Source organism: Antennarius striatus, chromosome 12, assembly GCF_040054535.1.
Source record: "Antennarius striatus isolate MH-2024 chromosome 12, ASM4005453v1, whole genome shotgun sequence".
In the NCBI taxonomy this organism is placed as follows: domain Eukaryota; kingdom Metazoa; phylum Chordata; class Actinopteri; order Lophiiformes; family Antennariidae; genus Antennarius; species Antennarius striatus.
The window spans coordinates 15402011-15428081 of record NC_090787.1 but is presented as its reverse complement, the minus strand read 5'-3'; the positions used below and the strand labels follow the sequence as shown (position 1 = coordinate 15428081).

The 26071-nt window shown below is 43.1% G+C and overlaps 2 protein-coding genes across 2 annotated transcripts in view; one reads left to right on the top strand and one right to left on the bottom strand.

Moving 5' to 3' along the window:
* Positions 1-43: 43 nt before the first annotated feature.
* Positions 44-3260, top strand: rpe (ribulose-5-phosphate-3-epimerase). Its single transcript, XM_068329558.1, has 6 exons — positions 44-223; positions 463-542; positions 662-801; positions 1084-1218; positions 2495-2581; positions 2664-3260. Exons 1-6 carry the CDS (start codon positions 105-107, stop codon positions 2784-2786), a joined length of 684 nt encoding a protein of 227 aa, XP_068185659.1. The 5' UTR covers positions 44-104; the 3' UTR covers positions 2787-3260.
* A 6437-nt stretch (positions 3261-9697) lies between these two features.
* Positions 9698-26071, bottom strand: part of igsf3 (immunoglobulin superfamily, member 3) — a 70049-nt gene continuing 53675 nt past the window's right edge. The window contains exons 7-9 of the mRNA XM_068328740.1: positions 16830-17240; positions 13677-14117; positions 9698-13603 (exon numbers count right to left, since the gene is read on the bottom strand). Coding sequence (XP_068184841.1) covers positions 13353-13603; positions 13677-14117; positions 16830-17240 — 1103 coding nt within the window. The 3' untranslated portion in view covers positions 9698-13352. The remainder of the gene's footprint in view (positions 13604-13676; positions 14118-16829; positions 17241-26071) is intronic.

Sequence of the window (26071 nt, the reverse complement as noted above, 5' to 3'; positions counted from 1 at the left end):
TTCCGTGTTTTATTTTGACAGTTCTCAGCGGAAGAACACCACTAGTGCTTCGTGTATACTTAGTTACTTGTCCCATCCTCAGCCTACGTCCAGACAGAAGCAGCATGGCTTTCGCTAAAATCGGACCGTCCATCCTGAGCAGCGACCTGTCCCGTCTGGGCAGAGAGTGTGCGCGGATGATGGAGTGCGGGGCTGACTATCTGCACCTGGACGTTATGGACGGGTCAGTTTAGTAGTTAAGCTAACATGCTAACGGCTAGCAGGCTGAATGGACGGCTGATGACAGCAAGCTAAGCTAGTATTTCACAAGTTGGGATGAGGAAACTAATATTTGCACAGCTGTAAATATCTGACTTATGAATGTTATGAAGAAGAATTTTGACATAAGACGTTTCTTAGCATCAGGATGAGAGAAAGGTATCGCAGTTGAAGCTTAATTGCCTTTTTTATTCCATTTTGAAGGCATTTTGTCCCAAACATCACATTCGGTCACCCCATGGTAAAGTGCCTAAGGGACACGGTTGGCCAGGACCCTTTCTTTGGTAAGAAAAAAACCAAAACACATTTTACTTGGTTTAAAAACAATGATCCAGTTGAATTGAGCCATCAATACTTCTGCTGCCTGGTAAAATGCAGCTTTTTGATGAAATCCCCTTTGCAGATATGCACATGATGGTGTCCAGACCAGAGCAGTGGGTGAAGTCAATGGCTGCAGCAGGAGCCAACCAGTACACATTCCATTTAGAGGCCACCAGCAACCCTGGAAACCTCATCAAGGAAATAAGGGAGAGTGGCATGAAGGTAGGAAGACAATGCTGCAGTCATGAAAAGAGAAGAGCCTTACAGTTTGAGTGGGAAAAAAAGAAAACAGAATTTAATCATGTGCTTCATCTTTAAACTTTCTTTTTTAATTAAATCACCTATTGTTTTGGTTTGCCTGAAAAGACTGAACCAGTTTCCCAACATTTTTTGTAATAACGGATGATGAAATGAAAACGTGAAACGATGGATGCAACCACAGACAAGTTATTGCTGAGGTGATTTCATTAATAACTTAACATTTACGTCGTGTGTGTTTTGCAGGTAGGTTTGGCCATAAAGCCTGGTACTACTGTAGAAGAGCTAGCGCCTTGGGCTCAGGAGATCGACATGGCTCTGGTCATGACTGTTGAACCTGGCTTTGGAGGACAGAAGTTCTTGGAAGACATGATGCCCAAGGTGAGGACAGAAAAACAAAATTACTACTTTGAATGTGTCAATGTTTCAGTTGTTATTAATGTGTGTCTACACTTGTATAATTCATGCAGCAATTTATCATGCAACAGCAGTCATGCAAAGGTCAGTGTCAGCAAAACCAGTCAGATTGTGGCATACTGCTCTGCTTAAAATATGGATGTTGCAGCAACGAAGCTGCAAGCTTTAAAATGCTGATGCTCCACACAAATCGTAAACAGCATGCTGCAAGGAAGATCTATAAAAAAAATCACCACTTCAAGGTGGACACCCAAGATTAGTGCCACCAATTTAGCATCCAACAAATTGTGAAACATGGTAACTCCTTTTTCTGAGCTATGGCATTGAATAATGTGCAGAAGTACAGTATGTTTTTTCATTATATAATATCATAGTGAAGTTGTTCACTCACATTTTACATGTGAAATGTTGCTGCTATAATTTGTTGGTCATCCGTGTTGACATTTGTCATACTTAGCATGAATAATAATTGTGTGCTAACTGAAAATGTTTTCAGGTCACAAACTGTCGTTTTGACTTCATGTCACAGTAATTACACTTTTTTTTTGCCAGATTTGAATACATTTCCTTGAAGCATTGCTCACATTTTGTTCCCTAGTGTTTCACAAAACGATGTCTTCCCCCAATGTTGTCGTCATGCCCTCAGTGCCCTCATGGGTGATGAGCTCACGGGAGCCAGGTAGCAATGAAATGCATGAAGGTGGATGTTGCTGTCCATTTTCTCAGATTAAGCTAACTTGAAATTTCCAAGTACCTGAAGCAGAAATCCATCAGATGTCATTCACTTATGACTTTTTTCAGATTTATTCAAAGAGCTAAAGTACACACCTATGGAATTAGAGCTGTCAAACACAGATGGGTTTGAAAAGAAACTCTTTCAAACTTAATAAAAATATAGACAAGTGCAAGTTAAAGTGTCCTTCATTGTGATGTGAGATTCAATGTCACCCAGGTCTGTTATACTATAGAACTACAGACACTTGCATTACATCAATCTTAAATTATGGTGGGTTTTTTCTCTCCTCTTTAAAAGTTACAGTTCACAGCCCAGATAGAAGCTCTTGTTCACTGAAGCACTGCAGTTTTGTCTGACTAAGATTCAAATTGGCTTCAAATATTATTTTTTTAAAATATAAATTTCATCCACAGTGCTTTGCATTGTTGTGAAGTCCTACCAACTGAAAATATAAATGGTGTCATGCTGATCTGAAGCTCTTTTATGTCCATCCTCTGCCCCCAGGTGAGGTGGCTGAGAACTCAGTTTCCTTCATTAGACATCGAGGTAGATGGAGGAGTCGGCCCTAACACCATTCACAAGTGCGCGGAGGTAAGGAAAACAAATGCAGGCATCGGTTTGTTCGATTTGGTGAGTTCTCCCTTTAGTAAGAGTGTGTTCCTGTTTTCCTCAGGCGGGAGCCAACATGATTGTGTCGGGCAGCGCTGTGATTGGCAGCGACGACCCTCGCTCCGTCATTGCTCTTCTGCGCACGGCGGTGGTCGACGCCATCCAGAAACGTTCGCTGGACCGCTGAGATGTTGGATGTGTTGATGCTCTGCCTGCCTGTCCCAGAAACACAGCGTCCAGTGGAAAAAACATTCCTAGGATGGGGGTCAGGGGGTCACGGGCAGAGCTTTGCCTTCTGTGGAGGCATGAGCTGTCAAATCCAGAGCAGTTTAGACATGAGTGTGTAGCGTGTAGACACACATCTCTGAACAGATAACACAAAGTGTGTTTTATTTCTTGGTTGGAGCTGAGGTGATGCTAAACATTCCTTAATATTATTTGATTCACAATGTAAGTCTTAATTAGAAATTATAGAAACAAAATGACCAAAGGAGCACTGTGGATGGATCTTCTTCCATCTGAACCCATGTTTCATTTCTCTTCCAATCAGTTTTGTGTCTTTCTGCTATTTGGGTGATTGTTGGCTACTGTCCTAAATGTGATGCCAAAAAAACCCCAATCATGTGTATTTCTAAATTAAATGAGATAGTTTTACAGTTTTAAAAACTGTTGAGTGAAGTGTGGATTCTTTGGTCTTTTGATCTTGATTGTGGTTCAGTCATTGCATTAAAAAGCATACACCACATTCTAGAAAAGCTTATCTCTCTTCGGTTGCATAAATGAAATTACAGCTGATAAAAAGTTTAGAAAAAAACTTTGTCAAAATATCCGTGATACCTTTGTCTAACTAACCCCGAGTGACTGCTCCCTTGTTAAACTAATCCACCCTTATAAAAAGACATGCATGAATGGCAAGGCTTTGGGAACATGACTACACCAGGTATTGGAATGGCTGCTGATCAACACTGACCTAAACCAATCAGTTCTCAACGTGTAGGTAAATGCGGAACATCCTGTAGACTCATCTTCAGATCTAGGCAGCTGGACAGAAGTCCTTCACAATGTAATCCCAACTCATCAAAAATCATAAATTATAAATCCAGTATTTTCCGCCCTATAAGGCGCACCTAAAAGCTTTTAATTTTCTCAAAGCGACAATGCGCCTTATAATCCAGTGGGCTTTATATATGAAAACATTTTTAAAATAGGCCATTCATTGAAGGTGCACCATATAATCAGATGCGCCTTATAATCCAGTGCACCTTATATATGGGAAAAACGTTTTAGAATGGGTCGCTCATTGAAGCTGCGCCTTATAGTCCGGTGCATCTTGTAGCGCAGAAAATACTGTATTATATATATAATTTATGAGTTACATGCATCTGTAGATGGATGCATGTGTAGATGAGAAATAGTTTTGCCTGTTTTAAATGGCATTTGATGGGCGGAGCTGAGTCCTAATAAGAGACCTTCAACACCTGATTATCTGGGGAGTTGAGGAACCTGACCTTTGGTTAAACACTTCCTATTTAACTGCCTCAACTAAAGTATATTTAATTAATTGTTGACTATTTGTGGTCCGGCTCACACTGTCACATACTTTTTAGCAGGTTGTGATGAAGAAGGAGCTCTTCAGACTTTGATGACAGGTGTCTGCTGATCTGTAACACCTCTGTAGTGTGAGAAACACTAAAATGTGATGATGGCCTTCTGCTGGGAAAACGCCTTTATGTCCAATTATCTGCTGTCTGAATGTGCATATATAGTGTCAGCATCTTATTTGTTCGATTTCTCAGAAACTCAACCAATTAATTTGAAGAAATTAAGTGTTGAATAAAGATGTGCTGCTCTTAGTTGAACAAATTTGTACGCAGTAGTGCTGCTGAATAGTGAATAGCACCGCAGGCTATGTTTTAAAGAATGCTTCATGTTACATTTGTCACATTTTAGTGCTGTAATATAGATCCTGAGGACACCTAGGACGACTAAAGACATGTCGACACTATTTTATTTTTGTATGCTGAAAGAATTGCTCTTGTCAATGAGAATCACCCGTGACATACTTCAAACTTCAAGCAGCTTGTGCTCAATAATGCACTACGTCTTGGAGGCAATCCACAGACCTGTTGAAATATTGATGTCTAAAATCTGTATTTTCACGTTACCATCTCCTATAATTGAAGATAATGTCGTCATTTTCACTCATTAGCTCTTTGTGTACAGTATATGTCCGTAGAGGTTCCCATTGACTGTGCATGTAAAAAGAGTTCATGCATGTTTTTGCCAAAGTCAGGGAGTCTCCTGTGACCAATTTCTGTTCGTTGGATGTTGACAGATGTTTTGTATACTGCTATTACTACTGAATGGGGGAGGGGGGGGGCACAGTTCAATCTGAGGGAGTAGATAGCACCAACACTCGCTCTTCACTCCAAACGTTACGCGAGAGCCTCATAATTGAACTGATTCCCTGTTCATAAGTGAGGATTATGTGTGGAGACAGAGAAAGTGTACAGCAGCAGAGATGCATATATTTCATAAATCACATGCCTGACCTTAACTTATGCATCAAAGACAAGAGAATTCTTACTCTGGTGCCATGGCAACCACATTTGTAGTTAAAAGCATTAGCAGGTGGGGGGGTTGCAATGACAAAGAGACGTGCATTAGCACCTGACCTTTAATACTTATCACAAATGAACTGACTACATTCCACACAACATCCCATGATCGATGAAGACAGGAGTTTCAGTGGATTGGGGGAGGGGGGTGGGGTAGATAGTCAAGACATTCCCACCACAAAATAAGTGTGATAGCCACCCCCCCCCCCATGATTCACAATCACAGGAACACAGTGCAGCTATGGGGAGCAGATACATCCCAGATGCACATGTGGAAGTGTCACAACAGGCTCTGCAGCATTCTGTTACCAGTGTTTCTATATCCATGATCACGAGTGATGAGTTACTGAGAAGCCAACATATATTATGCTGTCAGATATTGAACCGGCTCACCCAAAGACACTGCTTGAAGTAGCTCTTTGTCCTGAGGGAATGTGTTTTTCTGAATCCTCCTCCATTTTCCTCTTACACTCTTCACCATTTGAAATGTTCCATCTTCTCCCTGGTGCCTTCACATCTGCTTTCGTGCCCCCCCCCCCCACACACACACACCACCCTTTTAGGGATCACGTTTTAGTAGAATCTTTCTTCTCATCTCCTCATCTTTAGCAGTAAAGGCTTGGAGTTACTTGGTTCGCCTGCTCCTGCTCATTCATAATTACTTGGCAGCCCGAGGAAAACAAGATGCGTTTTGCTGTTTAGCTTGTTGTCGTTACTTATACAGAAAGGACTCATCTGTTTGAATGTGTAGAAGCTTATGAACAATTAAAAATCAATTTGCTTCAAAATAGAATTCCAAAGGATCCCTCTGCCCTGAAGCAGTGGTGGATGCTGTGCGGTTTTGCCTCATACCTGTGATGGATAACAGAGCTCTGATTCAGTGTGGGGTCGCGGGGGGTCGTGAGGCAGCTGTGCCCTTTTCTGCTCCTCAGCCCCCCTTCAACATAGCGCTATGTGAGATGTCAGACGGAGTATCTGCGCTGGTTTTATCATGAGCATATCTTTTCTTTCCGATGAATAGTGTTCACTTGTATGTCTTTTTTGCAGCCTTGACTCTGCTTACCGGGTTTGCGATTGATTCAAGGAAGGAAATATTTCCTCTTGCTGGATGTACTGTCACGTCACTGCCTTTGTCCAGACAGAAATATATCAAAAACTACTGGATAGATAATAGCTGTTCCCCTGACCTTTCCTTTGCCACTATAAGATTGATATTTGGGATAGTGATGTAAATATTTCTAAAGCTATTAGATAAATCGTCATGTAGCTTGGTGGACTGTTTGATGATGGACTGTAATTTAAAACGTCAGCATGTTAGTATGGTAAAGTGTTGGAGTACCGCTGTTAGCATTTTGCTTAAAGCACTGTCCAGCCTGAGTACAATTTCATAAACGCGATAACATGTCTGTTAGCACCAATAATGTTTGATGCACAGATGTCAAACTGAAGGCCCGGGGGCCAAATGTGGCCCGCCACATCATTTTATGTGGCCCACGAGAGTATATCGGGTCAGGTCTAAAAATAAATAGGTCAAAACAACATTTCCCACAATGCAGTAAGCAAGCCCATTTTAACTTTTACTAAAACGTTTTGAACAAAGTTAATGTTGTAACTTGTGTTTATTTTTCTTTAATTCCAGTATTTTCGACACTATAAGGCACACTGGATTATAAGGCGCACTATCGGTTTTTGAGAAAATTAAAGACTTTTAGGTGCACGGAAAATACTGTACTTGGATAGTTTGATCCTTGATTGATGGAGTTCTGTGGGTTTCATAACCTGACCAATTAAAAGAATTAAAGTTATAGCAGAAAAAAACGCACATTTTCTTTGTGTAACTAATGTTTGTAACTTGAATAGTAATACATTCAGAGTTATTTAACATCAGGGAGTAGTTACAATTATTTTACGTTACATTGAGTTACATTGAGTTACATTTATTAGTTACATCTGGCCCTTTGAGGACAGCCATTATGTTGATGTGGCCCTCTGTAAAAATGAGTTTGACTGCCCTGGTTTAATGAATGAGCAGCCAGACAATAACTTCTGCATAATTCAAATAAAAATCTTGCAAGCATCCTTCAAGCTTAATATTCACTGCAGCAGGACAGGAAAGGTCAAGAATTTGAACCTGGCAAATTTCTTTTCTTGTAAGTTATGAAATATTAGCAAGGTTATCAGGTATTTAAACATTCATTAAAATTTTGAATAAAACAAATAGAACACAGAGTGACTGGAACACTTAATTAGCTCTGAATCTCCAGGCTTTCACGGCCTGGGAGAACGGAGACAGTAAATGCAGCGGCGTCTGGGGAAAGCTGTCGAGATGCAACCTTAGCATCGGTTTACTCCACTATCTTTGGCAGATCCAGAGGTACACACACAATTTTAGTGTTTATCAATTATGGATAAGATGAGAATATTCCAGAGCGTGTGTCAGTTGGTGTGTTTGTGAGTTTTTTTTGCATGTTTTAAATACATAATGAATGATGTGGGACTCTGTGTTTTTGTTGCTTGGATGTCGGTAGGCTCCTTGTATTTTGTGCTCATTACATCCGCCAGGGAGGGAATGTTTTTTTACTAGCCTTGATTTGTTTGTTTGTCTGTAAAGCTATGAAGAGATTTTGATTAAGAGATGTAGGGTATTGGCTCAGTCACATCCCTCTTTGGATCCAGGATTCTTCATTAGTCTGAACAAGTTACAACAAGTTTTTCCATCTAACATGATGGATCAGGTATATAATCCAAATGCATCCAACTACACATTGAAATTTGATACTCAATATTTTGTTATCCAGAATTCTGAAATTTACAGGCACAGGAAAAATTCACTGTGAGCAAACATAACAGGAAACAGACCTGTCTAATTACACCTTGGCTGATTTGTGCAGTTTCCATGACAGTCATCACGTTTCCTGAAATAACCGGCCTTCAAGCAACTATTTAGCTCTTTTTCTCCCAGCAGAGCAGAGATCACTTTGCACTCATCAACAACAACTTGTGTTGCTTTATATAGCAGTACAGGTGATGCATCTGCCCCCCCCCCCACTGTTCCAACTCACCTACATTTCCTCATTGTTTAAACTGGTGCACCACTGGAGATCTTAGATACAGTTCCTATAACAAGATTTCACACTGTTCTCACTGATTCACACGTTAGTCCCTGTGAGTCATAGTGTACAAGACTAAGCAGCATGTGTTTTACAAAGGTGAGCGCAAGAAGTATGTGTCACAGACCCATTGCACTCTGCAAGTTGTCAATGTCGTCTCTTTGTCGTCAGCACCCACAATTCGCAGCATTTGTCCTCCAAATAAAGGATGAAGAAGAAAAAGGTATTTTTTAATATATAACAGGTTCTTCTCTACCAGTCATCATTGATTTTTTTTCTTTGTCCTTGTTATGATGCATCCAAGCTCACCGCCATGAAAGAAGAAGATGTGTCCTTTCTCTTTCTCTCCAGTGCTTCTTTTCTCATTGCCAATAAATCCTAATCTATTTGCCTGAGTGCTGCCCTCCTTCTCTGGATCGTTAGCACTGTCTGGCCATTTGTGCCCTCTGGTGTCTGAATCCTCAGTGAGGACTATAGATTTTTATGCGGGTTGCTTATGCAAAAAAATAAATAAAAAAAAGCTCTTCCTCACAGGATGTTTGTGCGCTTGAGAAAATAAAACCAAAAACAGAAAGTGGGACAGGAGGATCTGGTGCTCAAAGGGGCTGTGAAGTTCTGACAGAGCTAGCTGACAATAAAATCAGCAGTGTCAGTGTGCCTGCTATCAGTGCCAGCAGGATCAATAGTCCACTGAGCAATGGGGGGGGGGGGGTATTTCAGGCAAGACGATTTTGTCAGGGAGTTCTCTTCCATGGGAACCCACATGCATCACAGCATCCACAAAACGATCCAAAGACGCCACCAGCTCACACCAAACTGATTTTCCTTACAGCAAATTCTGTTTTCTTTTTTGTACCGCTGTGATTTATGGGATGGGTTTGTTCTTTTCCATTTCATTGGGTATATTTGAGATGAGTTAATGATTCACATGGAGTAGTGGAAGGCTGTAGTTTACTGTTGGAGTTGTACGTGTGTGAGAGAGAAGGATTGAGCAGGGCAATACATTTTTTGATCTATGAATGTGAGATGCGATGATGAGGCTGCCAAAAAACTTACATGAGGACCTCGAAGATTCATTTAACCTCTGCCACACTGACCCACTCGCTTTCTCTGCCAAATGCAAACACACAAGTGAACGCACGAAACAAACCCTCACGTAGGCTCTGAGGTCAAAAACACAACCGACTCACCGAGACCCCGTTGCCTTCAGGGCATTGATCTCATGTGTGGTTAAAGCACAGCTAGATGGTTGGGAACGTTGCTGGTTGGAGTTATTCTGGGTAAAAAAAAATCTGTACCGCCATCTTGTCTCAGCAACTTATTTATAATACTATCAAATATACGCATGAAAGAAAAGCAGATCAATGCACTGAATATATTTTATTGCAATAAAAGACAATAGCAAAGTGCCTTTTTAATGGTCACGATGGCAACTATTTGATAGAATAACAAAAAAGAAATGAACAAACCATGGGCATATAAAAATACATCACTGAAAATAAAGCGCGTCACTGGCTGAAATAAAAACATCACCACAAACTATTTTAACACCTAAATTCTGGAGTCAGCACACAGCCAATACATGCAGCCCTCAAAAACGCAGCTACAACACTGTCAGGACATTCATAAATCTTGGAATCTTGGGAGGCAACTATGGATGGTATCCATACAGAAAAAAAAAAAAAAAGGGCTGAAGGCTGTGGCGTCACATGACCTACCACGGCCACGCCCTGCACTTCCTGGCTCAAGTCAGGATAGCTAATCAATTTGACATGAATTAAAACGTGGGATTACGTCTGCGGCAGATGTTCACTGAAACCGTTTACACAACCTGCATCTCTGGGAAAGATCTATTAAAGGCAGTTATTGAACAAACAAACAAGGTTTTGGGGTTTTTTATGTAAGAAAATCTTCAGTTGCATCCCTTTTAACATTTACCACCTATGCATGTTAATTAGATATAGAACCACTACTGTGAAATAGCATGACATTTTCATTGGCATCATTATTCTTGCAGATATATTGGGGGCTGAAAGCTGCAGCAGGAATCCCTGCAGTTATGATGAACCTGCTTTGACTACCACAGCCGAGTTCATTCACTAGCGACGGGATGCTGACGGATGCTTGCAAAGTAAAAGAAGTGAGGTTGTCCACATACTGAAAATTGCAACCTAATGATGAAACATGCCAACCACCAGTTTGTGTTGTGCAATCACCTGTGTGAGGAAAACCGGGCCTGAAAATAAAGAACAAAACTATGAAGACCTCACAATACCATCAATAGATGTCTCCCACATTAATTTGTCTAATGCAAAATCACAATATTGTACATTGGTCAAAAATGTATAATACCATATATAGTACATTCAGGATTGTTTGGGCTTATGGTCATTTTTTATTTCACTAATTCAATTGTATTTTGTTTTTATTGTGGATGTTTTCCTGATAGACTTTGATGGCCAAATATTGCCTCATTAATTATTTTGGAATTTACAATATTCAGTGTGTACTATTGCTCTTAAGCCATTAGTGTCTTGCACCCAATTGAGACTGCATTATCACATTTTAAATCTCTACTTATCTAGTGTTTAAATACAAGATCAGCAGACTGCATATCAGTGGGACTTTTTTTTTTTTTTTGGAAGACGTTTGGTTGTAGCTGAATTTCCAACTGCCTGGGTTCAACAGCACCGGCCTTACTTCACCAGCAATAATGAAGTCCACAAGAAATGGATCGGTGACCTTGAAATGTAGTGAAGGATGGAATCTCAGAACACGGTTGCTTGTGTTTGTGTCAGATATGTTTGTATCACCTATGTACTTTTTTTTAATTTTTATTTTTCACATAAGTCTGTTAATGGAGTGCTTTGTAATAGCATTAAAAAGACAAATATGAGCAATAATATCAAACACAATCTCCACAACACCCATTCTTAAAATATAGTACTTCACAGGATCATGGGGCATCTGGAATTAGCAGTCGGATCTACTAAGATGATGAGGGAGGGGGGGGCTTTGTGTCGACTCTTGGCTCAGGAAGTCAGGGGTGAGGTCTGGGCACTGCTCTGTCACACAAACACAATGCTCAGTTCAAAAATTTACAAAACACTGAAATTCCTCCCGCGGTAGGCTATTGTCATGCAATATACATGTCGACATGATTGAGACAACAATGTCAAGTGTTTCACAAGTTTTCATGTCCAGTCTGGCAGTGAAAGGGTTAGGACTGTGTCAGGTGGAGGGATGGGTTCCTCTCCTGGTGGTTTTCCATTTTCAGGGAGGGTGACAGATATTCCAGCCTTCATCCTGCACCAGGGGAACCGGGCCTGGGGCCCGACGCTGGAGTCCGTGATTAGAGGACTGTTCAACAGTTCTTTGATCAAATAACCTACCTAAGTGTTACATCACATTTCACTAGATAAATGCGACTCAAGCAAAAAGCATTAAGTGAGTTTTGTTTTCGTGACTCGTCTGTTCCACTATTGTACATATAGCCACAGTAGTTTCATTCTAGGTATACAGTGTTTTGACATTGATCAAACTTGACAGTCTTGTATGAAATGCTACAGACTGCAATGCGCAGGACAAAGTCTAGCATTTCTACATCTACCACATTGCCAACACACAGGCTATTGACAGAATTTGCTTGGTGCAGTTGCCTGGCAACACAAACAGCATGGTTCTTAGAGAATTTCAAGGCGTAATGGGAAGGGGGGGGGGAAAGTCTTGACAAAGCTATGGAAAGTAGTATAAAACAATAAATATAAAAAATCTTGAAAATAAAAACAAATGTCAAAAGACTCACACACGCCTACCAACTTGTTTCTTACACAATTTTTAGAGTGGTTGACTACACGCGTTGTGTTTTCACTGTGACTACTAATGCATCTTTTTGAGCTTTGATTTTTAAAAACACAACAGGGGGTGCACACATTGGGCAACATGAAAGAAATGTGCAAGAATTTAATTTCAGTCAACCTCCACTACATAATTTAAACAGGACAATTCAACTGATTTCACATGAATGTAAAAATTGCCCTTTTGCCCACAAGGCCCATAAACCCACGAAGGAGATGAGTAGACATATTTACGATGCGCCTCGTCTCCCTTGTCTTTAAAACTTCAAACATTAGCTGCAGAGGACAGACTGGAAATGAGGATGTGTTGGCACTGACAAAAAAAAAAAAAGTATCTTTTCATTCTCCATCATTTCTGACAGTCCTTCCCCCCCCCCCATTTCTCTCGCCGTCTCTTTCTACAGAAGAGTGGAGCAGTCTCTCTGAGGCCGAAGTGTCTGGCAGTATTTAAGTGGGGCACGAGGCCTTGTTTCTTTCCGCCAAGGCAAATTCATTGTGGAGGTATCCATCCTCACTTAGGACACAGACTTGTGTGTTCTGTCTGTCTCTATGCGGACTGGCAACCAAGTCATCAGCTACAGAGTCAGTGGGCGCAGAGAATCACTATGGCAACCAATATAGTGGCCCAGGCTGTGGCTGCTCTTGGATCAGTGCAGAGACGGTTTTTTTTTTTGGGCATCCATTCAGCGCCAGAGTCGATTATTAAGTTCCTTCTCTTAAATGTCCTTCCTGGATTGTCCAGTGATCTCTGTATGTGCAGGTTTTTGTTTTTTTCCTGTTTTGAAAAATAAACAAGTAGTAAAAGGGATGAAAGAAATTTTTAAAAAAAATGTAGCTGTGGGACTAAAGATTCACATTAAACCAAAGACAAAGGAAATGCATGTGACACTCTCTTGAAACGTCAATATCGCACTCAAACATCAGTCGTGCTAAAACGGCACACCCACTCTGGTGCACACAGCAAAACACACACTGTTGTAACATAAAACAGGCAGCCACCAAGGTAGGAAACTTTAAACTGATCAACTGATTGACTAATTCAAGACAGCAGTGAATGACAGTAAGGTCTGAAAGGTGGAGTCCAGATCTGCTCCCTGGAACTGTGTTGGCTGGATCCGCGTTTCACGTGAGGCGGCGGCAGGGGGGATGGAGAAGGGACCCCCCCTGCTTAGTCGACGGAACCGGGGTGTAGGCTGAGGGCAGGTGGGTCCAGACAGGTGGGGGAGTAACTGAGGTGAGGTTCTTTAATCCACAGGAGGGGGGCGCCGTTCTTGCCTTCTTGGCTCTTGCTGTTGTTACGGCTCTTGTAGCGCACAAGCAGCACGGCGATGAGGAGGATGCCGAAGATGGGGAATGGGTAAAAGAAGATGAAGTAGAAGAGAGAGGTGTTGGAGCAGACCACTGACTGGATGGTGGATTCTGTCGGCAAAAGAAGGGGAACATGAGTTTTTCACAGACGCAATTACAACACGCTCATGTTTAACGGACTGACCTTGTTGCACCACGTTGACGGTGGTGAACCCGGAGTTGTTGGTGGTCAGGCGGTACCACGCCTTGCGGGGGTTGAGCAGCCACTCCTCCACGTGGCAGTAGTATCGACCTGCGTCCGTCGGCCGCGCTTCCTGAATGGTCAGGCTGTACTGATCAGAGGTCATCCTCCCAAACTGCAGGCGGGAATTAGGCCCCACCCCTTCTCTGGGGCTGCAATTTCCATTTCCAAAAACGGCATCATGGCCGATGGAAAACACACACTCCCGCTTCCTCTCTTCCCCGCCCGGCTGGTCCTCGTCGTCGTCCTCGCGCTCCACATACCACGACACGGAGAAGCGGGAATCTCGGGATGACTGAGAGGGAATGCTGCAGCCTAACCGAATGGCGTCAGACTCCTCCACCGTCACGTTGGAATCCATTTCCTCCACCTGAAGTCGCACCTCTGAGGCCCAAGAAGAAGAAAGAGGAGCAGAAAGAGCGGAGATGCATTGAAATGCAACAGATTTCTAGATATTCCAGCAAATATTTCGTTTGTTATTTCCTATGATTTCGAGGGACATCCAAAAAACATGTTGAAATATAAAACAGTAATTTGGATTCAGCCGATGAAACTTACAAATGCGCTATTAAGCAGATGACGTGATTTTACTCAATAATGAAATAGTTTTACTATCAGCTGACCCAACATTAAGTCACGCTCCCTATTCCTCCTGAGAGTTTCCTGTCAAGCTACAGCAAAAACATTGATGACTGTTTTACCTGAACACCCCCTTTCTAAACCTCATTTCTTTGATATTCTTTTACATCCATGAATTTTAAATATATTATACGGGAAAGCAATTAAGACTCATAAAATCTAAAAAACATTCAAACTTTCCCGTCTTTCTTTTTTTATTAAGACTCCTAGAAGCTACTTGAGCAACAATTGAGATCATTACCGAATTAATTTATCTGGAAAAAAAACAAAAACATTTGTTCTTCAAGCATCTAAAAATGTGCAGATTACCTGATTGGATGATAGATGGGTGTTACCATATGTTAAACTGTCAATTCGATTAAACCGGTTCCACAGATGTAACCTCTTAAAGTTTTTTTCAGATGTTTAATTTAATTTCAACTTTATGTCACAGAAAGGAAATAACTGCAAACGAGGAGAATACATTTTTAAAACGTGCAAGAAAAGGCTGAATAAATGAGTCCCACAGTGCTGCCCAGAGCTACCCCCGGTCTTTTAGCTTTCCAGCCGGTCAGATCCTGCCCCAAGGCTAGCGTGTCTCTATTGGTATGCTGCAACCCTTCAGGGCCGGCATGACGACCCACTTCCACTCCAGTTTAAAAAAAACCCAAAAACGCAATAAAGATATGACTTGTTTGGGCTCCTCTCACACACATTTCAGAATGGTTTTTGTAGTTAACACAAAATGAGAGCAAGGAAGGACAGCAGGAGAGAGAAGAGAAAAAAAAAAAGCGGCCAGCATTGGCACACACCTCCCCTCGTTCTTCCAGACGAACAGATTTCTGGACGACTTCCTGCATGAATGCATGTTTTCATTCTTTATTCAATATCCAGGGTATTTAGTCAGCATATTCTAGTCATTATATATAAATGTTTATGATTAATTAAAGGTAAATAGCTCTATTGTTGTAAATAACATACATTATTTTTCTGATTAAACATGAAAACATCATGCAGACCTCGGGTGAGTCTCCACACATAACCTGTCTGTTTTTTTCCCCCCAGTCAAAGGTGAAATCAATGCCGCGCTACGCAAAGCACAGCATAACATGCACATATTCACACATATTTGCATTTTCATATACGTTCAATGATTTTGGAGCCGTGTCGGCTTCACCGTCTGCATAGGATGTGCAAACGTTTTCCTCGCCCTTTTGATTCATGAGCGGCGTTTTCAAGCATCACCATTCAGGCTGGACAGACGCCACATCAGGGATTTTACTCTGCATTATAAAGAGGACAGCTGGCAGAAGAACACTGCGCTCATAGTAGTCTGGAAAAAGTGACCTTCAGCTGGTGTCTGACTAGATTCATACAGAAAGGTTATCTCAAGGATGGATGGCTGTTATTTATCTGAATTTGGGGGCGTGGGGCTTGACGGAAGATGCAGAGATGTGTTGGAATTTACATTAAAAGTATTTTTTACTGTAGGAAAATGTTCTTGTCACAAACTGTCAAATACGCAAATATTTTCTGAAATTAGTGGTACATGTCTAGACGAAAAAAGCTGGTGCTTACTTGACAGGACTGGATGGCGCCCAGCTGCTAAACAATCTCAAATGCAGCTAAAATCATTATGTTTTAGAAATTTTTCAAACACATAATACGCAAGCAGTGGGATCAGGGTTTATCTACTTTTCATTTTGGTCTCAGATAATTTTTTTTCAGCCACCATTTTCAGACATGGTCGGTTCACAATCTCTCTGTATATACCTATAAAGTACATTTCAAGTAAGTTCTTTCTGAAAACTATGTGTGAGAGATGCAGACAAGAGATTTCAGACTGATGTTCAATGAAACGCTGCACAGGTTGAACCAGAGGTCTAGAGGAAGGCGTGTCTCTCACTTCCACCTGACTCTTGTGCTCTTTGTGTCCGCAGAGGTGGGCATAAGAAAATGAAATTCTGACAGCAATCCTAGTGCCTGCAAAACACATCACCTGGAGGACTTCTGTCAGCAAATGAGCTGAGAGCTCTGGGCGTAGCGAGTTTAATTAACATTGTTCATTTGCACATACTGCCCACACTGCAGTGATAAAAAGCTGGCTGCAAAACAGAAAATGTACTCCTTAGAATCAGAGAAATGAAATGTCAGTGCATGGGTGGCAATATACATATTATGACCCAATGACGACCTTTGACGATGCACCAGGGATTAGATTGAGAGTTTCCTGCATGATGCATGTGTTTATGACCTCTGGGCTCTGCTGGTTGTAGGTGTGAGGTCGTGGGATTGAGACGCCCCTGGTGCCTTCAGTCGATCCTGAGGGAATACAGTTATTTCTGCACTATAAGGCGCACCCAAAAGCCTTTAATTTTCTCTAAAAACCGAGAGTGCGCCTTATAATCCAGTGCGTCTTATAGTGCGGAAAATACTGTAGATAAATGTTAAAGACAACAAGAATTTGGACTTTCTCACCTGGCTGTCTGACCAGAACTTGTGTGAACCCTGAGGAGTCTTGGGCGAGTTGATACCAGGCTCCTTCCGGGTCACGCAGCCACTCCTCCACCAGGCAGTAGTACGTCCCCGAATCGCTGTTCTCTGCCTTGTTCAGCGTCAGCACAAAGAGACGGGGCGACAGCCTCTCCGCCTGCACCCGGCGTCGCAGCCGCTCCTCGTCCGCATACGCGCCGTATTCAAAGGCCCCCGAGCGTTCGATCCTCAGCAGGAGCTCGTCGGACTCTGACCCGGTCGCGCGCCTTACGTACCACAGCACGGCATGCTGGGAGTACTGGCTGGTCTGGGAGGAAATGGAGCAGTTGATCCTCACTCGGCTGTCCTCCAGGTAAACCTGAGACTGGTTGGTCTTGTGTACTCGCAGCTTGCTCTCTGGAAAGAATTAGGAGGTAGGAGGGAAGGAGGAAAGAAGGAAAGGAAGGAGAGGGACGACAGTCATTCCTTTGGGCGTCAGAAAATGTGAGCACGGGCGACAGGTACACAATGTCATTTGTGTTTTTGTGACAGATAAACTGCAGATGGTTTTATTTCTGGTGGAAAAGGTGGATGGGTGTTTAAGGGAGGCGATAAAGAGAAAAAGAGTGAGGAAATGTCAGACAAATCAAAGCTGGGAGGGAATGCAGGGCCTGTTGGTACCACGTTAAAAAAAATACGGTACCATGCAGAACAGTTGAAGAGACAAGGGATGAAGAAGATGGGGGCGGATCGAAAAGCGCGGGTATATGGATATAATTAGGTAAGAGACGAGACAAAAGCGGGGCAGGGGGTCTGTCAGTCTGCCAGTAAGAAAAGCAAACAGAGGAGGAGAAGAAATGCATTTATAAAGTCAAGCAAAAAGGGGGGTAGGAAGACAAGCAGATAGGAGGGGGTGGAGATGATCTAGAGGTGTGACTGAGATGTCAGAAGGAGCCGAGTGCTCTGACAGGATTGGTTACAGAAACTTGGGTTGTGGGACAGGATTAGCTGCAGGTACATCAGGTGTGACTGCTACCGGGGCCCTGCTGTCACACGCTTGAAGGAGTGTGAGCGTCTTTCTTTCACGCCGGGACCAGCTGTAGTCTAACACTCAAACATTATATGACACAATTTGGACTGTTCCGCCGCAGCTCCGCTAGGACATCTAGAAATAATTGAAATTAATATTGGATAGTTAAGATTTGCCTGAAACAATCATAATCTGGACTCAACAATGCCACACAGCTTGGGAAATTTAATTCCCCGTATGTTTATTTATTAATTGCAGTTTAAGGCCTCTTTTTAAAAAAAACAAAAAAAACCCCCAAACCTGGCAGATCTAGCAAAAAAACCCCAACATCTCTATCTAAGGGAATTTAATTGGTTATGTTTTCTAATGTTCAAACGCTGACAATAAGCCAAAAGTTGTTTCTTGGCTGAGCCCAATTTAGGGAAACAGATTACCTAAATAGATCCCAGTAGCGGACCTGGATTAGTAGCAACTTACTAGCGCCGCTGCCTTGAGAAGGTTCTGGACCTGAATCCAGGTGGATAACTGTTCCCATTGAGAGTCTCATCTCCTGTTTACATGCAATGTAGGTGACTTGGTGTGTATGTGAATGAACGACCGGCTTGCTTGTGTGTGTTGACCCTGTGATGAACTGGCTTCAGCCTCCTGCATCCCTGCACAGGATTATATCTGTTACAGAAAATAGATGCTGGATGCATGTTTCTGAAAGTTTTACTTGTCCATAGAAAAAGAATCCAAAAAAGCCAAGAAAAGCCTTTTTTTGCAACCAACTGGCTGTTTGCCTTCATGGGGTCACAGTCATCCTCCCAGAAAATCTCACCATTATCCACAGATTGCTGCGTGGAGCTCAAATATTCACCATTTATGAATCTGCATATTTGTACTGTACCTACTGTGCGCACATGTTTGATGTCAAAAAGATGGCTGGCTGCTAGGCAGCGCCAGAACACCCAACTGTGTTTTGAACAAGCATCTGAAATTAGTCTCCATCATTGCCTCAGTACCCACAAGAGACTTACAAGGAAGTCTGACAATCTCCCCCATCTGGAATTACAGCAGAGCCCAGTAAAATCCTGGCAATCATTTTTTTTTCTTTTTCATGTAGGAGAATTACCTCTGAACCTCCTGAAGTGGAACCATGCAGGATTGGATTGGCACAGGACAAAGCAATTCTCAACCGTTTCCATTTGAAGATGGAATCAGCAGCCAGGAGGGGGGAAAAAAGACAGCGAGCCGGGCATGTTACTGTATATCAGAGTTAACGGAAATTCCTTTTCATAGATAAAGGATCGTAATTATCTGAGCCTTATTTGGTAGCATCATTAGCCATGACGAGTACACGAGGAGAGAGAAAATGGACAAAACTGGAGAGATTTTGGACAGAAAAATGGGAAGGAATGCTGAGTTTTCCTGAACAGAAATCCCTCTAAAAGTCTCTTTTTCTAGGATCGTCCTGCTGTGAAATGTCTGAGGGATCAGCAGCTTGTCACAGCCTCAGACGTGTGTCCGTTCCCTCTGAGAATGAGGCATCTCCCCCCCCGACCCCAACCCCCCCCCCCCCACCCCTCGGCGTGGTCATCTCATCACGTCTGCTGACACAGGCAGCAGGAGAAGCTAAAACATTCTATACGACGTCCATAAGATGCAACGTGTGCACAGTATGGTACTCTGTGTGTGTGTGTGTCTGTGTGTGTGTGTGTGTGCATTTCTTCAGGAGTGAGGAGTGCATCTGTAGCGTGATCACATGTTCTTTATCGCTGCGTTTCTTTAATGAGCCCCAAGGGTGCATCCACAAAGTAAGACAAATCCATAACTGGAATCCCTTGTTCTTACCGACTGTATTCCATATTTTGCTTAGATGTGTTTGTATTTTCTCCAAATTATTTTTAACTACATTCAAAACTGGAATAAATCTGTTTATTCGAGGCATTGGTGCGTTTCTCGTGGCGTCCCTAAAAGGTTAAGGGCGACTGCAGCCGTTGGACGGTGAGAATAACCTGAGAATGAAAATGTTGAAACATCCTCTCAATTCTGCATCGCGTCAGATCGATTGTCAGCTCGAGCGCTTGTTCAGCAACGAAAACAACAACTCCCATGATTCCATGCTGCTTACATCTTTTGTTTTGGTATCGATTTGAAAAAGCCCCCAGAGGCAGTAATGACATACTGTGCGTTTAAGAATTAATGTTAGCCTCCACCAGCCTGCCCCCCACCCACCCCACCCCACAAAGCCTCCAATAACAATATGGTGTTGGAGAGATTAATTTAAAGACCTCACTTGTCTTATCTTGCAGTAAAAACAAAGAGCAGACTCAATTAAACAAGACCAGATGCTTTTGGTGGCACGATTAAATTACCTTTAATTAAAAGCCTAATTCTTTCTCTGCAAAGTGTGTGTGTGGGAAAAAATATATATTTTATGAGGCAGAATGATATGAGCTGCATCCAGACCGAGTGTCTCTTAAACAACTTGGCATACTTGTGTTTCAGCAGTGCGCTGGGCATGTAACATCATTACAGTACACACACACACATACACACACACACATACACACACCGCAGCGGCTAATTGGCTCATTGAATTCACGTCTCCCCACCCGAGTGTGCTGAATTTGCCTCGTTTAATAGCTATACAGGAACACCAGAGTTGAGACAAAGCGGTATCCCCCACCCCACCCCTTATTTATCAGTGGAGGTAAGTGCACAAAGGCAGTAAACAGCAGCCCAGTTGCGATAAGGAGACAAACACGGGAAAGTGGAGCCCAAACCCCAGAAGTCTCCATTCAAAAACCGGCTGAGGACGACACAGAGACAAGTCGACACACACAAAGACTTTTTGGAAAAATTTTAGGACGACTTCAAAGGGGCTGGGGGAGCGCTGGGATGAGTGTTCAGAGGTGAGGAATACAGGCTGAGATTGTTCATCAAAGAGAGGGGTCCTTTATTCTTTAGGATCTGGAGGAAATCCAATTCATTTTCCCCTCTTAACTTCTCCAGGTGAAGCTTTTTAAAACAAGACAGACTCTAAATACTGGGGGGGGGGGGTCAAAATGTTTGACTGAACCCTCTCATTTCCCTTCCGTCGCCGTCTGTGTTTTGATCGGTGGTCACCTCTTCACCTCCGTCGTCGTTGCCCGTATTTTGTCTCTCCTGATCACGCTCTTCTTAATCACCCTAACACGAAGCTGAATATTTAGCAGCCTCACCTGGGAGCTCATGAATATTAATGACGCCTGAGTGAAATGGGAACATGAGGTGGCTGCTGGCGGGTTCTCTGACATTTCTTTTGGTTCTTTTAATGTCTAGTGGAATATGTACCGAAAGACCACTGAGTGTCCAGATGTCACACCAGAGTGGGCCAGAGACTCAGAGACAGAAAGAGATGAGTGGAATGAATATAAGTAGAAAACTAGAGTCAGAGAGCAGGCTGTTGTTTTTTTGTGTGTGTTTTTTTTAAAGAATACAAGATGAGAGTAAAATAGGATATTTTAGGACTATATCTGATATTCGCTAACACCTACCAAAAAAAAAAAAAAAAAAAAAGAGCGGAGGAGTGAGAATGAGTTTGCAGAAGGAGGAAGAGAACCTGGTGCAGATGAGAGGAGTGTAAAAAGACAGAAAAAGTGTGAAACACGCTCCTGGGGGAATTTCAGAAAGCGGCTTCTCCAGCGCCGCAGCAGAGGGCTTAGTCTTAATGGCTGCCTGCTCCCGCCTTCGCATTAGCATTAGCGCAGCAGCGACCACATCCCCGAGCATGTCCACAGCGAGGGCCCCGATCCCCTGCAGAACAACTTACTTTGGCTTTTTTATCTCTGATTGCACAAACACACACACACACACACACACACATGTCCGTCTGGACCTCCATCACAGGAGGGGCACACAGATCAGAGCGCGCCGCGAGTCGGAGGCAATGAGGGATGGGGTTCCCCTGAGTGAAAAGTGGCTCCCCCCTGCCAAACTGGGGAGCCTAATTTCTATGCTAATGACTGCCATGCATCTATGATCCCATTGTGTCAGAGGGATATTACAACTCCTCATTCATCCCCTTTTTTCCAACTCTCCCTATAATATCATTAAGACTGGGCTAATTACGGGGAGCTGCGCTCACAGCGGCAGCCCTGAACACATCCAAACAGAGTAACGTCCCTCTATACATATTCCGTTTCTCCTTCGCTGCACACGAACATGCATTTCCCTTCTTCCTGCCTTCATGACGGTGATGATGCAAGCCGGCCAGCGAGGCGAGACAGGAAATCAAGAGACGGGAACTCTGGGAGATGCACGGCCCAAAAGAAACTGGCACAGAGTGGAGAACATTAAGACATACCAGACCAAACCATGTGTGTGTGTGTGTGTGTGTGTTCAAAATGATCTTCCAATAAGCATAAAACACATTATGCTCATTAAGCCACAGTGGCCGTTCAGATATTACACGCTGGAGGCTCCTGCGTCTGCATTCAGGAGGCAGAACTGCTGATCCTCTCCTCTCTGCTCTTCTACTATTAGCCTCTGATTTACATGGGGAGCAGCGGCACTGTAGCTAGCTCTGAGTTACGACTTCAATTACATCACACACACACACACATGTACACACACGCATTTGCACACGCACACACACACACACGCGCGCACAGGTACTTAAGAGAGATTGAAGGACACAACACAGAAAATCTCATTGTGTCTGCAGATTTTGGCCCGAACAAGAAATTGAGACTTAGATTGGATTGGGTTTGACAGAAAAATGCCCCCCCCCACCACCACCACCTTTCTTTTTTCTTAGGAGAGAATAAGGATGTGCTCTTGAGGAGGAGGATGATGATGCAGGGAGGAAGCCTGACCTTGAATGTCTCAAACAAGCATGATTAATCAAAAAGTCTTTTATGAAATTATTTTCTGTTCCGCTGCACCTCTCAAAGCCTCTCCATCCATCATCGACTGTGACCCGATGTGTTCACACGCGTCTGCAAGAGAACCCACAGCAGCTCTGAATATTATTTATCAATACGCTGTATGAGCTGTAGGAGAGGCACACACAGTGTGTGTGACAGACAGATTGGCTGCCACGTTGTTGCTTTTTTTTTTTTTTTTTATTATTTATGAAATACCAACAATGGTGAAGGAGCTATTTGAAGAGAAATGTAAACATAATAGAGAGAATTACGAGGAGGAAGAGGGAAGCAGGGAATTATAAAATATTGAGAAATCACAAGAGTTAGAAAGAAAACTGGGGGCGTGCGTGGAGAGGGAGGGAAGGGGGGGGGGGAGCAGACATTAAAAGAGACTTATGGGAAGAGCGAGAACAAATTGTGGAAGAGCTGGAGGAAGGAGGACATGAGTGTGATAAGCAGGGCCCTAATGAAGACAGGCAGCTCCTATCCATGTCCTGATAAAGCAGGAGTTTCCAATCACCACAGCGGTGCCACCGCTATCAATAAAGGCTGGGTGGCAAGCACTTCACTGGCATGAAAGGAGAGCGCGAGCAGCAGCATCTGCTAGTGCCAGCCCATATTAAATGGGAATACACCCTCAGGAAGAAGAGAATAAGGGAGAAGAGATGAGGCAGGCATGATAAAGTAGGAGGCATATATCCTCTAACTCAAAGCGAAACCACAAGAGAGCAAAACAAGAGAAGAACAAGCAAAAAAAAAAAAAAAAAGAGGATCCATTCCTTCATCGTGATGTTTGATCATGTGAGCAAAAAAAAAAAAAAAGGTAGCCAGGAAGGCGTAGGTGTGCGAGAAGAGATGAGGAGAAACTAAGTGGGAAAATCTCCCCCCCATCATCATCATCATCATCATCATCCCAGCTCAGCCAATAACCAGATGGTCTTAATATCCCACTTCTCATGTCAGACGCACACACACAACACACACACACACACACACACACACCGAAATGATGAGAAAACATATTATCCCCAAACCATCATTAATCTAAACTCTGGTTCCATTAGGGAAGATTCACTATAATTAGTTTTGTGTGTTTTCTCTGTACGTGTGTTGGAAGGATGAATGGTGTGTGTGTGTGTGTGTGTGTGTGTGTGTAGCTTGAGTTATGACTAGATATTAGATTGTGTGGTAGAGACGGAGGCTTCCCTGGTGATCCGCCATGCTGAACATGTGTTTCCCATTATTGCATTTTAGACAGAGACAAAGAGAAAAGTTAATCAGGTGAACTCTAATATGACAGTATGTGGCGTTGTTCACCTGTTTATGTTTTTTTGGGGTGTGTTTGTCTGCAGCGAGGACTGATATTGAATTGTGATACACCATTAAAATGTATATTTTTGCTCTGCGAGTGTGTGTCTGCGCATGGCGTGCTTGTGTGTGCATGGGCGTAATGGTTTGTGTACTCGTGTGTGTGCATGGAGCCTGTGGTGGATCATTATAGCCCTGCTGTTGCACAAAGTTGCCCCGACATGGGGCATAAAAACATTACACGTGGGTGCAGACGCGGTTGTGAACTCCTCCGTTACGACTCGTGGGACTCGCGCAGGAATCGAGCTGCTAATGCGTTTCTGGAACAGGAAGTGAGCCTGGAACTGGGCTACTTGGGCGCTTACTGGTTCGCTGATAGAAATCATCCAACCGGCTGCTTCCGTGAGGGTACGGTTCAGTTTTATTTACATCAAAACCATTCAACTGATCTAAGATGCGTGGCGGTTGGCTGAAGGGAATAATTTCTGATGCTACTTTTCACTTCCTGCTTTTTGAAGTTCTAATAAGGAACGCCATTCTGCATTTGCTAAAAGCGCCTTATGTTAGGACAGACACGTGCGTCCTCCTTCTGAATAGGAGATGATGGTGAAATGAACCATCACCAGGCTGAGAGAAACCATTCTGCTGTTGTGTCACTGGTGATCAGGGCTGAGGCTATACGTAGGCATGAGGAAACCCTCGGCGGCTGCATTCATGCAAGAACTTCTGAACGTATTGGTCTGTGCTGGGGAGGGAGCTCATACATATTGAGCAGCTACCTATGGAAAGCATGATTGAAACTCCCTCAATTATGAACCTGGTCAGATGCTGTGTTTGCTCACACCTCATTACCCACAAACGCCCCCCCCAGCCCCTTCCCCCCAATCCGTCGATCTCTGAGAGGATGTGAAAATGCTGGCCTCACCTTTAGCCAGCAGTGGTTAACATTTAGGAAATCAGAGAGGGGGGGGGGGAAGCAGGCAGGGAGGAGAGGTGTGAGGTAGGAACAGATGCTCTACTTTTCTGACAAATGAATCATCAGTCTAATGAAGGTTGGAGTCAACTTTTAAAACCCTCTCGTAAAAAACAGGACAGGATGTGGGGGAGACGAACGCAGCATGAGAAGCTCCTGAGCCAGACTTCAGCTTCCAATTAGATAAAGGAATGGCCTCCCCCCCGGTCAGAGTGCCCCTCACACAGAATGATTACATTGTTTCAGCCACTGATTGGCCTTTTTTCGGCTGATGGCATCACCACGGTAACTGATGCTGCCAGTAAATGGAGTGGGAGGAGCGTCCGGTATTAGTTCTTCTGCTAAAATGTCAGTCTGTGTGGTTGAGACTTTTCTAGTTAAGGATAAACAATTGTAAACTGAACATCAGGGAGGAGGTAAATGAGCATTCAGGAAGATGAGTGGATTTCCAAATCGGCGCTGAAGGGCCCGGGGATGCTGCGTTCTGCCTGAATTGTTAAGGTCAGAACACATTCAGTCAAGCAAGAGAAGCTGCGCTACTGAGCTGCGGTGCTTTTGTGTGTGTGTGTGTGTGTGTGTGTGTGTGCGTGCCTAAGAGAGTGTGTTCATGGTTGGCATCGGTACAGGTATCTGAATCAATATCAGTGAGTAAGACACTAATTATATTATATATATATATATATATATATATATATATACACACACACACACACACACACACACACACACACACACACACACACAGTGATACCTCTACTTACGAAATGTTCTACTTACGAAATTTCTCAGCAGGAAAATATCGCTACTTACGAAAGAAATTTCGATTTACGTAATGTAAAACACAGTATCCGCTGATACTCGAATCTCCCACAGGTTCCTGAATGCAACATTCTCATAGCTGCTCTGCCATTGGCTATTACCTATTACGTATCTTCCTGGCATCCCATTGGCTAGGAGGGATGCCATATATATATATGCATATGTGTGTATATATATATATCTAAACTGGCAAACTTTGATAGTGTTATTGATCTGTAAAGTCTGC